The sequence below is a fragment of the Populus trichocarpa genome, chromosome 10 (genome assembly GCF_000002775.5).
Source record: "Populus trichocarpa isolate Nisqually-1 chromosome 10, P.trichocarpa_v4.1, whole genome shotgun sequence".
NCBI classification, from domain to species: domain Eukaryota; kingdom Viridiplantae; phylum Streptophyta; class Magnoliopsida; order Malpighiales; family Salicaceae; genus Populus; species Populus trichocarpa.
The window spans coordinates 19,763,024-19,780,572 of record NC_037294.2 but is presented as its reverse complement, the minus strand read 5'-3'; the positions used below and the strand labels follow the sequence as shown (position 1 = coordinate 19,780,572).

The 17,549-nt window shown below is 32.9% G+C and overlaps 2 protein-coding genes across 2 annotated transcripts; one reads left to right on the top strand and one right to left on the bottom strand.

The window, feature by feature from the left end:
- The first annotated feature begins 3,045 nt into the window (after window positions 1-3,045).
- Window positions 3,046-4,017, top strand: LOC7489583 (enoyl-CoA delta isomerase 1, peroxisomal). Its single transcript, XM_002316262.4, has one exon. The coding sequence runs from the start codon at window positions 3,094-3,096 to the stop codon at window positions 3,799-3,801; it is 708 nt and encodes a 235-aa protein (XP_002316298.2). The 5' UTR covers window positions 3,046-3,093; the 3' UTR covers window positions 3,802-4,017.
- A 3,175-nt stretch (window positions 4,018-7,192) lies between these two features.
- Window positions 7,193-13,894, bottom strand: LOC7458370 (ACT domain-containing protein ACR9). Its single transcript, XM_002315198.4, has 6 exons — window positions 13,445-13,894; window positions 13,063-13,290; window positions 12,855-12,960; window positions 8,408-8,759; window positions 7,717-8,001; window positions 7,193-7,639 (listed from the first exon to the last, which is right to left on the bottom strand). Exons 1-6 carry the CDS (start codon window positions 13,596-13,598, stop codon window positions 7,493-7,495), a joined length of 1,272 nt encoding a protein of 423 aa, XP_002315234.3. The 5' UTR covers window positions 13,599-13,894; the 3' UTR covers window positions 7,193-7,492.
- Window positions 13,895-17,549: the final 3,655 nt, after the last annotated feature.

Below are 17,549 nucleotides of genomic sequence, written 5' to 3'. Positions count from 1 at the left end.
GAAATCTATGTGTTTAATTGATGTGGAGATTAGTGATTAGGTGTAATTAAGCATCCATTCTGTTTTATGAGGGTTATTTTTTAAGAAAAATAAAAAAAAGTCAATAAATAATGCGGTGTTAATTTTGTTTTTTAAAAACGAAGTGATAATTTCGAAACAAGATCAATTTATCATGATGCATAATATCATTTTATAATTTTGAAACTCGATCTGACTTGACGGATCAATTCAAGATCTGATTGACTTGAGACTGAAATCAGACCGGGTTAAGAAAAAACAGGAAAAGAAAAAACTCGATGTGACCCGGCAAAATCTAGTTGTAACCCGTTGACTTTTATTTTTTATTTTTTTATTAAAATGACATCGTTTTGATTTAAAAAAAATTGACTCGAGCGACCCGGTGACCCAGTCAAAACCCGAAATCCGGGCCTTGGATCGGGCCGGCTACCGGACCAGGTCTAAAAACTATGTTTGAGAGAGAGAGAGTAGCTTTTTTTATTTTATTTTACTTTAAATAAGTAGTATTGTTTTGTGAAACATTAAGACACAACCCTTTCTTCTAAGTTAAAGCAAACCAGTAAGATAGAACTAACACAAATGAGCACAGGAAAAGAAAACAGTTATTCTAATTTTATGCAACTTGATACATTTTAAAATTGCTTTTCTATTTTACTCTAGAATAAGAATATTATCAGCAAAATATGGATGCTCGAAAATATATTTTATACTAAAAAAACTTAATATAATATAGTTTATTTTTATCTTTTTTATTCTTAAACTGTATTATTTTATAATTTTCTCCATTATCTTCAGTAGATATATTTAGTGTAAATGAGAGGAGAGGTTGGTGTGGATAAAAATGGAGAAATTCTAAGATGTCGTGTGGAATGCAAATAAGAAAATGCTAGAATAAATTATTTTAAAATGCTAAAAACTATTATTATATAAAAAGAATTAGCATGCATGTTGCAATCGATTTTTCCATCATATTTATTGTTTTTTTTAATTAACATGGGTGTCTGGACCAGCTTGCGCGCACCTTGACTAATCTCACAGGCCCTGAAGTTAACAATCATGAAAGTCTCAAGTGGCTGACGATGAGTCTAAACGGATTGGATAGTCCAAGGCTTGACGAGAAAGACTATTGGATTAGACACTGGGGCAGTGACAACCTATGGGACAATGATAGCACATTTGCCATCATATTAGCAATAACATGACTCAAACCTGAGACCACAAGAGAGCAAATTTTTTAATTTCAAACTCTTATCACTATACTATCTACTAAATAGTTATATTTATTGCTTTATTATTTATATTAATAAGGAGGCTTTTCAGCTTATTCGATCCATTTAATAAAGCTTGAATCAAAGTATCAGACTTCAACTGTCCTCAGGTTCATATGACGTCTTTCAATGTCATGAGGTTTTTTTACATTAATTGTGTTTTGAATGCACTTCATGTTTATTGCTACTGTAAAACATGTTGAACGGTTTCTGAATGTCTTAGTTTCTAGGGTCTGTTTGAACAATCGGCAGATCCTTTTGGTATTTTCAGTGCATCGGCAGCCTTGATGTTGCTGTGACAGTTTATTTCTCTAATTTTTTGAATTTCCTTTAGCTTCTACGTTTTTTTTTATTGTTTAAAGTAAGGGTGTTTATTTTTTATTTGATTTGATTTTTATCAAAAATAAATAACAAAACTGAATTTAAAAAAAAAAAAAAACTGAAACCAGTTCAAACCGACCGGTTTCGGTTCGGTTCGGTTTTTTTGAGCAAAAACCGGTTTGACTCGATTTTTTTCCAGTTTGGCTCGATTTTTTTCTGTTTGGGTTATGTTCAGTTTTTTCGGTTTTGGACTTATAAAACCGAACCGAACCGGTCGGTTTTTTTAAAATTTTAATTGATTTTTTTCACGGTTCGGTTTTTTCAGTTATTTTTTTTGTTATTTTGATTTTTTAGTTTTTTTCTCTTCACCGTTTAAGGTAATTATATATATATATAAACACATGCATGTTGCAAGCGCAGATGAAATGCTTGGGTAGGGAACTGATATTTCATAAGAAATTTAATTTTGGTAGCTTAAAATATACCGAACATGTCATGCGAAATACACGGCACGTGTTATGGTTGCCAGACCTGGGGAACACCTCTTGTCATCATATTATGAGTCAATAACTTTTTAAGTGATAAAAAAAATAATAACCTCCATATCCTATAAGTAATTTGATTTTTTGGTAAAAGTTGTTTTTTTTTAATTTCCTAGATTTTAGATTTTCAAATGGAGTTTCGATTAATATAAATAATTAATATTTTGACTCCTTTTTTAGTGGGATGGATCATGGAAGAGAGGAGAAAAAGAAACCCAGGTAAAAAAATATGAAATCTACGTCAAATTAATTTGTGTTTAATTGATGTGGAGATCGAGAAATTTAGCAATTGACAAACTTGAAATCATTAACTTGTCAAATCTCCCAGAACTAATGCAACGCTTTTGTTTTATAATAGTATTTGTTTTTTTAATTATTTTTTGTTTTAAAATAATATTTTAAAATTTATTTTAATATTAATACATCAAAAAATCATTAAAAAAATAAAAAAAAATTAAACTAATAATTTTGTCAGAAAAACACTGTCAGCCACGGAAAAAACATTCCATTTGAGTCCATTTATTTATTAATATAGGAGTAGTTTCTTTTTAAAATATTTTATATTTAGAAATATATTGAAATAATATTTTTTATTTATTTATTTTAAATTTATTTTGATATTAATATATTAAAATAATAATAAATAATAAATAATAAATTTAAAAAAAAAATTGAAAGAACTTTCTCGCAGAATTGCTTGTTTAAGGACAAAAGGAATCATCAGAGTTTCTTCCAAGTTATAATACTATTTATTTTTTTATTGGCTTTGGTAATCAATCACAATCACGGAAAAGAAACACCGGCTGTTTAGAAGAAAACGTCTCTGGTTTTGAAAAGTCAACGAACATGGTTGGACGACTTGTCTTGCACCGCCTTGGTTATTTTCTCTATAAAGCCCGGGTAAGCAGTTTGGGGCTGATCAGGAGAGGACCAGAAACAGGGAAATGTGTACTCTAGAGAAGAGGGGCGATATCTACATCCTCACTTTAACTGGCTCAGATGAGCACCGGTTAAACCCCACCCTCATTGACTCCATCTGCTCAGCTCTGCGTCGTGTTCGCGCCGAGCCAGCTTCCCCATCCTCAGCTCTCGTCACTATAGCCGAAGGCAGGTTCTTCTCCAATGGATTTGATCTTGCCTGGGCGCAATCATCCCAACCACGTCGCGAGCTCATGTCTGCAAAGCTCCAGTTACTGGTAAAGGAATTGATATCTCTGCCCATGCCAACAATAGCTTCAGTCACGGGCCATGCGTCAGCTGCTGGAATGATCTTAGCTCTGAGCCATGACTATGTGCTCATGAGGAAGGACAGGGGGTTTCTTTACATGAGCGAGCTTGATATTGGACTTGTGTTGCCGGATTGGTTCATGGTATTATTGAAGTGCAAGATTGGAGATGCCAGAGTCAGGAGCGAGGTAGTTTTGACAGCAGCAAAATTGACAGCAGAGATGGCTGCAGTGAGGGGGATTGTGCACTCGGCGCATGACGGTGCAGAGGAGACAGTTGAGGCAGCGATTAGGTTGGGGCAGGAGTTGGTGAAAAGAGGGTGGGATGGTAATGTGTATGGGAAGAATAGGATGGTGGTTTTGAAAGAGGTTCTGGAGAAAATAGGGACTGTGCCAGGGGAGGCTAAGACCATGTCAAAACTGTAATGCAAGGTTGAAGCTATGGTGGCAAGCTGAGAACCATGAATATTTCCAAATTAAATAATTAGGAAGCGGCATTGGAAATCAACTTTTGTTATTGGAAGTTAAAAATGTAACGCTGCTACTTATTTTGTATTTATTTCTTTTTCAAGTTCTTATTGCTTGAAACGTCCATTCTTGTTCCCCACTTCTTGGAAGTTACAACACACATGTTTCAGGCTCCGCAACAATGTTGTACATCAAACCCTATCTTTAACTCCCTTCTAACTTCCAAAAATTTCAGTGGTGAATGTGAGATGACGAAATACTTTATCTTTAAAGATAAAGCATGAAAAATAAAACATTGTATCATTTGATGTAGAGTACTCTAAGCTAAGGAAATTGATTAAACTAAGTATATTGAAATCGATGATACTGTCTCCTTGATTTAGTCATTTGATACTCTGCTAATTTAGGTTAATATGGATCCATTTTGATATAAGCTTTTCTAATTTCATCTTATTGATTAATAGGATGTTTCCACGCTAAAATTCGTAACGCAGGATCTCGTTCAAGAGTATTAACGTCAATATCAACTCTTTGAGATTTGAAAGGGGTTGTTTACAACGATTTGAGACATCGACATTGAATGAAGAATACCCTTTACTGGTTGATGTTTGTTTGTTTGGTTTAAAGAATGCAAACATAGTTTTTTCTCTCTTGCTTCCTTGATTTTCCATTATAAATTATAACTTATTCAAATAAAAGAGATTAGAAAAGTCAGGTGCAAGATGAAAATATACTAATGCCACAATAAAATATTCATGAAATGCAAAATATACAAGGATAAACTAGTGATGCAGACTACTAGGAGATTTGGAGAACTTAACTTTGAAATAACCAGTAAATTATTAGTACTAGTGTGTTAGCATCCGTCCATTTCCAAGGTACAATTTATTGTTTACTCCACTAACAATCTACTGTAATGAATGTGAAACATTGAATTCAAAATGAAAAGTCATATATTGTAAATTCTTACCTGATGATTTTACACTCTTGCGGCTCTCTGTATAGATTCTTCTTTAAAATCTAAGCTAAAATTGTATATTGTTGAGAAAAAAATGCTAAAACTTCAAGTTACTTAAAAGACATGTGAATCAATTAATTATTTATATTTAAATAGGTTTGCTGACTAATTAATTAACGTTGCAAGGGAAATTAATTCTATAATTAATAACTGCTAATTAATTAGTAGGCAGCTAATGGCTGTTAATTAATTAGAGAATTGCTAGGGAAATTAAGTAGGCGGCTAATGGCTGCTAATTAATTAGTAGTATTGCTAGGGAAATTAAGTAGGCGGCTGCTAATAACTGCTGATTAATTAGTGATGCAAGGGAAACTCGGTAGTGTTTAGGTTTGCTATAACTAATAACCATGAGTGATTGTAGCTGCGATCAGCAACGGCTGAGCGGCTCAGGCGGCTTCTTTAAAGACGAAGATCTCAACCTAGAAACAACACCAAGCTGGAGCTGTAGCCTGGAGCTGCCAGGACTATTTCGTGACGGACTGAAGGAAGACGACATTGAAAAAAAATAAAGAAAGAAAAGTCACTGCAAATAATAAATTACAAACTGGCCATTAATCATGTACAAATGCATGCAAACACACGCAGGCGTATAAAACATAGTAGTATACATGTGTGCGTGTACATCGAGTACCTGGGGAGAGGTAACAGAGCATGAGAAGGCTAAACCCTAGCTAGCTTAAGAAATATGGATGAATTTGGGAAAACTTTTGACACCGAAAGGAAGACAAGAAAAATAATATTTCACACGTCAAGAATATGACAATGATTCTCGATCGTGTTGAATAAGAACTTGCTAGCATGTTGTCGTTTAGGTTTTTGTTTCTGGCTAGTGGATAAACAATTTTTTTTTCCTTTGTATGGTAAATCCGTAAGTGTGGAGAAACTGTAGTGATCAGTACAGATACAGTAAAGGCCGTTGCCCTTTACCATGGAAATTTTTAATCTTTTCGATTTGGATTGCTTGAAAAAGATTCATTTTAAAGGGTTAATGTGTTTTAAAAATATTTTTGAAAAAAATTAAAATTAAAAAGTTTTTAATTTTTAATTTAAATTAATATTTTTTTGATATTTTTAAATTATTTTAATGTTCTAATATCAAACAAATTCATATGATAAAAAAAAACCGTTATAAAAACCAAAATCAACCCAAAATTAAAAATCCACTCTAGCTAAGATTTGGCTTTTCATGAGCTTTCAAGGTTAAAAAAAAACACCTAATATAAATTTTCTTCATCAAATGAAATTATTTGACATAAATATTAATTATTTTGATGGCTTAAATAAGTGTCAACAATATTTTTTTTTCTCTACAGCTGAAATTCAACTACTCCTCTTCCAATTAGAGATTAAAAATTAAAAAAAAATAAATTTTTATATCAAAATTGAATTGAAAAAAAATTAAAATGCTAAAATTGTATAATTTTCATAATATTTAAAGTTAAAAGAACTAAAGTGTAGCTTTTCTAAACATTTTAACTCGTTATTGACGTCTTTTTATTTGAGCGAATCCTACAACATAAAACTGAGGGCCAAAATAAAATATAAAAAAATATACAGTGTAATTCATAGTTTTTTTTATCTAAGTGAACAGTAGTGACGTCTCACGGTAAACATACAACGCTTTTAGATTTCAGGTAATTTTACAAGTGAAAAACTATTAGAACAACTTCTCCAAAATCTCTCAGTAAGGTGTTGTGGATAAAAGCAAAACACAAAACTAGGACCTCAAGAACTCAACATCAGTCGTATCTCCGGAAAGAATAGAATGGTACCAGGAGCATGCTGCCATATACATACACCCTCATCACCATGACCCCCAACCTTGGCCAAGAAATCAGCGCCTCGGTTTCTTTCACCAAGTTGTGAACACTGGCGCCCTCATCAAGGAGAACACAAATGTCACCAGCTAGAGCAAAACAAGGAAGAGCTGGAGACGTAACCTCGAAAATGGCATGCACGGCTTCCTTAAAGTTAGTGTACAGCGCCACTGATCTGAAGCCTAAATTCCGTCCCAGTCTCCCAGAGACAGGCCAGTCCGGATGGCTTGAACTTCAGCTATCATGATGGTTGCCGCTACAAGATAGCCTGGAAAACCCAACAACCAAACATCACTGTGATTGTGAAAAAGACCACCCATTCCAGCACCTCCCAGATTATCCAACGAGCTCCCAATGGCAGATTTGTTGACCTAATCGTCTTTCATATTGAGTGCTCTTACCTTTGCATCCCTTTGTTGCATCACAAAAGATGCAAAAGCGTTATAAGATCTGGTACAACTACATACCGGACCTCATCCTAGCAAAGAAAATAAAATAATAAAGAGGGAAAGAGTTTATAGATAATCTACAATTTCACTAGAAAGGGATTGCCTTCTGCATTTTCCGAAGATGCCACAGATGCTTCTTTGATACATTGCAGACGATGGAAATGAAACACTACAAATTTTAATAGCAAGAGAGAATAGTTACAGCAAGAAGCTTGGCTACAGAGAATAGGCTATCTTGCTGCATGATCTCAGTAATCGGCAATTAGGGACAACATTGCAGCGCAGATATGTCCAACCAGAGAGGACGGTACACCTTGGAGAAGGCAAAACTATTTTCACCATCAATGTGGTTTGCAGTGGATCATCTACCAGCCCATTAATGTTCTCCTAATTCCGGCTGCCATTTGATTTCTGGCTTGACCACTTGCTAATGGAAATTCACCATTTTCAACCAAGAGGAATCTGTAGACTTCCCACTGGCGATCCTGAGTTGAGTGCCTTCCGATTTCAGCCTACAAATTAACAATGAGGAGAAGTTACTCAACACATTGTGAAAGATATAAGCTAAATGCAGATACTGAACTCTTACCGAAAAAATGCATATTCCCAGCTTTTTCAGAGCTAAAGTAACATCATAAAATACACGCGGTCTTCCCTTGCCACATAACTCAACAGGGTTAGCAACTAAGAGCTCCGTATCTGGGCCTCTGTTGGTAATGATCACTCGCAATGGATGAAGCATCTCCTCCTTCAATCGAGAACAAAGATTGTCTAGAAGCTTAGGATCCAATATCTTCTTCCCGTCTGTTTGCTGAACAAATAGATCCATGTTACGGTATCCTTTTATGCTAGACGAGAATCTTCCATAAGCTACCTGCATTAGAAACAAAAGCAAACCATGTATTGTTAAAATACTAATCGCAATCACATATCAACACAAACAGCCATTTAGTGCCACACCAAGGCCCAAAAGAACAATAAGCAGTAATGCTGTGAACTTAATGGGACAGATTTCATAGCATTAATGGAACAATAGCAAGCTATCTACATTAATTCCAGAAACAGTCAAAGGAAAGTAAAGAAAAAGTTCAGCAAAAAGGTTTTAAAGGAGAAGATTCATGATACTGGATAATGCTTGTACTAACATGATTTCTGAGTCTGTAAGCACCTTAAATGGGAAGGTGATAACTTAATCCATTTTAAGATGGTCAAGATCAATGGCATAGCAAACAAATTAACAAGAAGAATTGTTCTTATTAAGATGCTCATGACCACTGTACCTGGATATTCAGGTCCTTTGAAATTCTCAAGATGTCATAAAATAGACCTTTTTGATCAACACATTGTATTTGAAGCAATGTATGAGCTGGGCTCAAAAGATTATCCACTGTAACGATGGCCTTCTTTGGTGATGTTGTAGCCGTCCTAAGTGCTTGCATACAGGATTCCTTTTCTGATAGCTCACAACTAAACAATTCTTCTGCAACTACCAAAGGGAGGGAAGATAAATTCCGCTGAGTATCACATTCAGGACCTGCCAACTGAAGTTCACACCCAATACAATATTCTCTGAAGACATCATACAAATATCGACACGTGTCATCTCGCCTTTTTTTCGTGTGTAAGAGCTCCCTGAAAAGAGACTAGCAAATATCAACTGTGAACTGACATTTTATTTCTGTTCTTTTTTTTTTTTTTTGAAAGAGCAGCTGTGAACTAATACATAACCAGATAAAAACAAGAATAGTTTTTGTCCCATTACGATGCGTGCTTTCTGGAAATACTCATCATACTCAAACAACAAGCCGCCCCAAGCCTTGGCTCGGGCAGTGCAAGACAGCAGGGTTGAAGGGGACCAAGATTCGGTCATGCTTGAATAGAAGAAGATAAAACACGACATGTTACTAAGAGAAAACTTCATCCAAACTAATCAGAAGAGAATCACCGGAAGGTTTGATTAGAAGCAAGTCAGCTTTAAAACTTACGAGAAACATGCCATGTGGTCAACAATATAACAAAAAAAAACAGCAGTTTAATTTCTGAAATATGCTTCATCTATTATGCCACGGCGATATAATTGCGATACTTCAAGTAGCAAATAGGCAACCAAGAATTGTTAATAATGTGTTTCATATTTATTGCACTCCTTTCTATAGATAATGTTTTCCTGCTCCGTGGATAGTTATAGCTCTCAGTTGTTGGAGTGTGTGGCAAATTTGCAGCAAATGCTATGCGCCATGTGCCACCATTGAAATGGCTGGTGATGAGTCACTTGTGGAGTGATGGCGCATAAATACTAAATAGGGATCATTTATGAAGACATTGAGCACACTTTGAGTTCGAGAAAACAAGTGTGTAGACATCTTACACACCTTTATTTTCCCAAAACACAACATTGCTGTTCATTTATGAAGACAACTACTCTGCATCAAAATGAAAGAGTACATTGACAAGACAACCCAGTTTCACAAATAAAAGGATAAATTGGGAAATAACAAATTAATATAGCAGCAAAAAGTTTTAGGGAAAAAACATATTTTCATCAAGGTTAAGAACGTATAATTTAATTACTATCGTGATTCAAAATCATGACATATGATTAGATGTTGCGTTTCTGAACCATAATACCAATTAAATTTTTATTGCGGTTTAAAGTATTCTGCATTTAAAGATGACAACAGTTAGGGTGCTCATCTCGCTGGCTGTAAGGTTTTCAAAATGTCATTTCTCCATGGTCTCTGGATACTCAAGCAAAACATACATGATACGCCATTGCTTAAAAAAAAGGCACGACAGGAAGGAAGACCTTCACCTTTTTTGGTCGAAAGCCCAGTGAAAAGTGCGGAGTTCCTCAATAATGCCATCCAGTTCCCTAGCTCTTGATATGGAAGGTATACTACAACCACTTCTACCGCTTCTGGATCAACAACTGACTCAACCGTATCTACTAGTTCAGTACCATTCCTTTCTTTATTGTAAAAAAAAAGGCTATACCGGTACTGATGCTACCACTGGTGCTTTGCCTCCTCCACTACTGGAGGTATCCAGGATAAGCTAATGGAGCCCCTACTCGTGCTACCATAGTGAAGGTACGAGTGCTAAAGAATCTTCCGCTACCCCTACCTGAATTCCAACTCTTACCATAATGAAGGCTTAGATTGCGTTGTGGAAGATGAATAGGGAGATGGGTTTGGGTTATGAAGGCTTGTGGAATTTAATTGAATGTGGAGGCTACTGTTCTAGTGTTCTGTGGATGAAAGGGAGGCTTCTGCCTTCTGGTATAGTGGTGAATAAGAGGTTTTTTTAAAAAATTATTTTCCCGTGGGTGTCCGTGATTCTTTTTAAAATAATGGGGAGGAATAACTGACTTTTTTGGAATTTAATTGAAACAGCTTTTATTAACATACCAAGTTGTCGCGCTTTGCATGAAAAAATATACTTTCATGAAAAAATTTCCCATGTTAAGTTTTTTGTTTCTAAAACATTACATCTAGTAAATATCATGATTTAAAAACATGATCATATAAAAATATATTATTTTACTAAAAATTTTAATTTATTGCACTAATTATTATTTTTAAAAAACAAATAAAACCTACAAGAATTTTCAGATTTCACCAAAGAAACGCGGACAAGTACACAAACTACTTGATAAATGTGGCCTAGAGCTTCATGGGTGTTTGGAAGTGTAGTAGCGGTTGTTTTTCAAAGTACTCTTCATTCCAAAACACATTAAAATAATATTTTTTTTATTTTTTAAAAATTATTTTTGACATCAGCACATCAAAATGATCTGAAAACATCAAAAATATATTAATTTAAAGCAAAGAAAAAAATAAAATAAAAATTCAAATTTTTTCAAAAGCGTTTTTCGACCGCATTGCCGAACACTGCAATAATTAGCACAAAAAAATATTTAGATATTAATAACATATTTTTAAAAAAATAGATTTTAATCAAGAATTAAATGATATTTTAATCAAATACTGAGATGAAAAACATTTGATCCACTTGAATTAACTCAGGCTGACATGCAAAACTCGGAGGGTAATCTTGAAAAAAAAAATTAGAAAACTCAATCCCAAATTAACTTAATATTAAAAGAAAAAATTGATTAAAAAAAACATTTGATTAAAATAACAAAGTGAACTCAAGTCACCAAGCAAACTCGCGATGAAAGTTATGAACATCATTGGATTCAATAGATTTTTTATATGGAAGATTATTTTTCATTTAATTATACAACAATAAAGTGCATAGTATTTTTTTGTATAAAACAACAGTTTTTAAAAGTAAAAAAAAAATTATGATAGGCACGTGGAGCCGAGATAACAAAAGTAAATCATTGACGACAAATGGTGAACTTGTATTTTTTAAGGTTCGAGTTACATTTTTTAAAAATATTATTAATAAAAAATGGTGAATTGTAATTTTTTGAATTAAGGAACATAAAAAGCATTAAACGAAAAAAAAAAGCCCTAAATGTCGTGGATTAACCTGTTAAACATATTACCCGGATAACAAAATCAATTGGATTTAATGATTAGTTTTATTAGTTTTTTTAACCAATAATAAAATAGGAGGGCTAGACGCACGGGCCTTCTAGCCTAGCTTGTGCATCCAGGTCTATTTTTTTTTCTTTTTTTTTCTTAAAAGGCCAAATGACTTGTTGCCTACCTCATTTCTTATAAAAAAAAAACAAGAGACAACAAATGACACATCGTCTGCTTTCTGCAAGTTTTGGCGATCAAGGGTTTTCGAAAAATTAAAGGTTCAATTTTTTTTCAATTTTCAACCCATTTTTTTATCTAAAATACTCATTAAATACCTTAAACACCTTGATAAATATATTAATGGTCATTAAAAAACAACTCAAAAAACCAAAATTAACCCCAAGCAAAAATGATTCTAACTAGGGGTGATCATTTTCGGTTCGATTCGGTTTTTTTTTTTTAAAATAACCAAACCGAATTAAAAAAAAAACCGAAACCGGTTCAAACCGACCGGTTTCGATTCGGTTCAGTTTTTTTGGATAAAAACCGGTTCAAACCGGTTTGGCTAGTTTTTTTTCGGTCTGGGTTTGGTCGGTTTTTTCAGTTTCAAGCTTATAAAACCGAAACCAAACCGATCAGTTTTTTCAAAATTTTAATCGGTTTTTTTCACGGTTCGGTTTTTTCGATTATTTTTTTTTCGGTTTTCTCGGTTTTTTGATTTTTTTTCTCACCCTAATTCCAACAGTCAGACCTACCTACTCGAACAAAGAGAAGAAAAAAATATGTTGGAAATGTTATCAACGATGATTTTTTTTTACACCGGAATCTAGTGGGTTTCTCTCTCCTTTTAAAAAAACTAAAAATAAGTGAAATAAAGTTTAATATTAAAATTAAATTTTGAAAAACTAAAGGGACTAATTGCCTATTAGCTTAAAAAAAAATAAGGGTCTAAATTAAACTTTTCAAATAAAATTATAGGATGCCATCTATTTTGTTCATTATTTTCATTTTAGTTCTGTTCTTTAATTCAACCATTTTTTTCAAAAAAAAAGTAATTAAATGTTAATTTGAGCTTGACTAGATTGTGCAAAACAAAATATTTAGGGGTCAAATTAAGTTTTTTTTTAATTACCATTTCAATCCACAATTATTTATGTAATGATTTGTTAATTCAAGTCGTCGACGACGACGACAAAAAAAAAAAAAAAAAAAAAAAAGAGGAAGGAAAATTCACCTTCCATCTGTAATGAAGAACAAGTCTACAACTTTCCCATCTGGTGTTGTCATCACTTTCAGTCTTTGAATTGTAAATTCAAGCTCAGTTAGAACTTCAGTAACATCTACGTTAAAAAAACAAAGCCATGTTATTTCTATTCCTTGAATTAAACAAAGAAAAAGAAAGATTAAACATCAAGTCTACCATCCAAATCTACATTACTTACCATGTAATAATCCTTTCCGGTCAACACAGCAAAACTTCAACAGATATACAGAAGGAGCAGCCGAGGAACCATTCAGTTTCTGATCATAATAAAGGGGAGTCAAACATGGAGGAGACACTCTCAAGAGCCGGTTTTTCAAGCTATCCCAATCAAGTCTAAGCAAATTTGAATGTTGAAGTTGAACCACCCATAATACTATGTAACACCACTTTCCATCCGTTTGAAAATCTGACATCATTAAAAAAAACAATCTTCCATCATATAGAATCACCGAATATCCTCGAAAAATTCACGAGAAACAACCTCCGTGAGTAACATCCGAAAACGAAAAGAAAAGGGCAGAATTTGCTAAAACTTAAACATGAGCACAAAATGTTTGTACCTGCACGAGTAATGTGCAGCCCAAACTCGAGAATTATTCTGCAGAGATCACATCCAAGGCCAGACTTGTCAGGGCAATTGACGGTGACGATGGTGGGGTCATGAGGGCTGTTACCTTGTTGTATCAAAACGACATCGTCAGCGGGAATTCCCATGCCTGGTAGACTCCTGGAGGAAATTGCAGGACTGCCTCAGGGGAAATGTGAAAGGTTCTGGTCTTTGGTTTCGGGTAACGAGGGAATTTTGCGCGGAGATTCAGGTGAGTGTTTGATTGTTGGCTGCGGATGTGGTTGAGTTGAGTTGTAATTGGTACAGGGACGAGTTAGAGCTTAAAGAAACGCCTGCTGTTTTCCTTTTTTATTGTTTTTTTCCCTCCTCAGTTTCGAGGATCAAGGGAGGGTTTTTTTTTTTTTTTTTTTTTTTTGCGGTTGTTGGGTTACAAGGGCCCATGTGTCCAAATAATCGAGTTCAGGCGCCCTCTTGGCATTTTGTATTAAGCGCGCGTGTGTGTGAAATTTAGGGTACTATTAAATTATTTTTTATTTTAAAATATATTAATATAATATTTTTTTTTAGTTTTTTAAAAATTATTTTTAAAACTAACACATCAAAACGATCCAAAATATATAAAAATAATAATTTTTAACAAAAATATTAAATTAAATTATTTGAAAACTCTAGTTGGCCCGTCTTTTTAAATGTTCCCTTGGATATGTGGTTGAATTTTTTTTAGATATAATTTTTTTAAAATATAACTATATTTTATAAAAATAAAAAATATATTTTTTTTTATATAAATTTAATAAAAAAAACATCAACCACACTTTTATCCCAAATACCCTATAATACCCTCTAAAAAAGTGTCCTAAGTGATTGTTCTTGTTAGGTCGCATTTGCCACGGCAAAAGCTAATGTTTTTTTTTTTTTTTTCATTGCCTCATTTTAATGGTAAGATATTAGGTGCGATTTGAAGGGGTCCGAGAGTAAATTTTAACTTGTTTTTTTTTGTTAGAGTTTGATTTTTATTATTATTTTAAATTAATTTTTTAATATTTTTTTATTTTAAAATTATGATGTTAAAAACAATTTGTTTTCAAAAAATTACCACTATTATATTTTTAAATAGCTGTTGCATGGAGTAAAGTGTGCATCTTCAGGGTGTGAATTCTAGCGCTGCCTTAAGAGCGGTTTCGTGGCAAATCATTCCAAGAGGATTGTTCATGGCATTTGGCTATGTATTTTAAAGCAAGATTGTTTACTTCATCTTCATAACTCATTGCTGTGGGATTCATTCTTGTAATGATTACTTGATTAGGGCAGGGATGAAGTGTTATGTGCTCTGTCAAGACCTTAAGTTTATCAGTCATTGCATCTATTTCTTCGCCAAACCAATATAACATGACTAGTTAAATTGGATTTATTTTGTTAGAGAAATAGGTTTTAGAATTTGTTGATCAGTAATTTTTGTGTGCTAATAAAATTTGAAAACTTAATTGGTTAGGTTTTGAATTTATTTCTCAATAATCACGAGTTTTAATCCTCTCAATGCCACTAAAAACTTATAAGGTTATTAATTTGAAGGCACGTAGAATTAATCGAGATGCATATAAGCTGGTCTAGATATTCATATTGATAAAAAAATATTATAAATAGGTCATCCATCTCTAGTTTCCGAATAAATTCAACATTAAAAAAAGCTTTTGTTAAAACACTTGCCTCTCGTTTTATTAATTATTTTGCAAGGCAAAGTATTCAAAGGATTAATCATGATTCATCAACCGGAGTGAAATAAAAAATATTTTGCAGAATATTTTATGTAGAGTATTGATCAACCTGTCTATATAAAATATACTTTTTTCTACATTTTATCACCGAGTCTAGCTGAAAAATCTTTGTAGTTTTACAAGTGCATGTTCTTGGCAATATATTATATATCCTTGAATAACAAGAATGTAATTTGAATTCAATTTTTTAAGATTATTAATTTTTGAAGAATAAAAATCAACTCACCTTGCTTATTCTTTGATTTTCTTTTTATATCCTGCCACCCCCACAGGAGTAGATTCATGTCATGCTTCCAGACAAATTCTGATCATGGTTAGAGGGGTGAGACAGAGACCGTCCATTTCGATCACTTCAACGAGTTAAGGTGATGTCAATAACAAGTCAGGCTAATGTCTGATTCCACCCAAAATAACCACACGTGGCAACCACGTAATATTTGTTAAAAGTGGTAAATTGTAAGAGGACAACTAGCCATTTTCATGTATTTTTGAGATTTTTATTATTGTAAAAATTAATTTTTTAAATAAAAAACACAATATATTTTCAAATAAAAAAATATTTTTTAAAAAACATTCACTACATGCTCAGACATATATTTATTATTATATTCGCACTGACAAAACAATCAAGTGATAACGTATGTTGCTATTATATTAAATCGTATGTGCCATCTATTATGAAAATAATATATTTTCAAATAAAAAAATATTTTTTTAAAAATATTTACTACATGCTCAGACATATATTTATTATTATATTCGCACTGACAAAACAATCAAGTGATAACGTATGTTGCTATTATATTAAATCGTATGTGCCATCTATTATGAAAATAATATGATTTTTAATGCGTGGTTTAGGTGTCAGGTGAGCATGTTATTCATATTATTATTTCGAGTACAAATTTTATAATAAACATGTTAGGATAATTGTGAATAATTTAAATTATTAAGAAAAAGTCATGATAATCAAATCAAAAAGGAAAACGGTCGCATTCGTGGCTTCGTGCCACAACTTGATGGGTATTATTTTTAATTTCTATAATTATGTTCAAAGAATCTGTCCCGACAGAACAAGTGCAACTTGACACAAATCATTCATTAGATAATTGGAGTTGATTGATTGGGTTCTTGTCGTTCCGTAAGCATGTTTGATAGATACGTCGGCCATGCCTGGATTTCCAGTTGATTTCTTTTCAGCCTGCTTGACATTGCATTTTAATTTGTGTTTTTGATAAGGTTTAAAAATGTACTTGACATAATAAAATATTAAAAAATTATTTTTTAATATTTGTTTTATAATTTTGATGTAGTGAAGTCAATAGTAAATAAATATTAAAAAAATATTTTAATTTATTTTTAAATAAAAAACACTTACTGCATTACCAAGCAAACTTCGTCCCAAACCCTTCCTATAGATAAAGTTAATGTCACGCTCGGTGAAGGTCAGTGGTCACCTCATGAACAATACAATTGGACAGTGTAAAAGTATATAAAATGATACATTTGTAATTTTCCCTTAAAAAAGAAGGGAATGGTTCATTTTTTTTTTACAATTGATGTCTAAATCAGTACCTTCACTAATTTTTTGAAATTTCAAAGTTAATAATCATATAAATTTTTAATGACTCTAAGATTTGTGATACTTCAATTAATAATTTTTAAAATTAAATTTAAAATCTAACTAATTAAACTAAATCCCTCGTAATTAAGTTTTCACTTGGCAAGAGGTTCGGTGGTTAGGCCAGGGGTTCGGCATCCAATGCCGAGCCTGAGAGATCGTGGGTGCCGATGGTTCAACTGCCCAGGGATAGCATGGAAAAACACGACTTGGATCAGAGATGGTGAAGAGACGGGTTTGGACGGGAGGATGCATCCCCTTCCCGTGTCCTTGACCATTCCGGCTCGTTTACGGACGGAAAACTTCCTCTAATCATACCCGCTTCCTGAATGAATATTTGCTTTTATTTATCAAAACGAAAGCGGACACAAGAGATTCATGCTTTAAAAAAGACAGGGATAAAGACGAGTAAAAAAATATATTTAATCCATTCGAACATGGTGGTGGGTGTGATATATTCCAATCAAAGAGAGTTTTATACTTGAATTTATATGCAAAAACAATTTATTATACTTGTAGGTTTTTTTATATGTATCTGAAACAAATATGTGATCTTTTAAGACTACTTTAATTAAATTGGCTTAATAAACGCAAAATATTTTTTCTTAATGGAATATGTATTCTATTTAACATGGATTAACTATTAACAAAACTATATGAATCTTTAATGGAGGTTTTAATATTTAGAAGTGTGGTAGCAA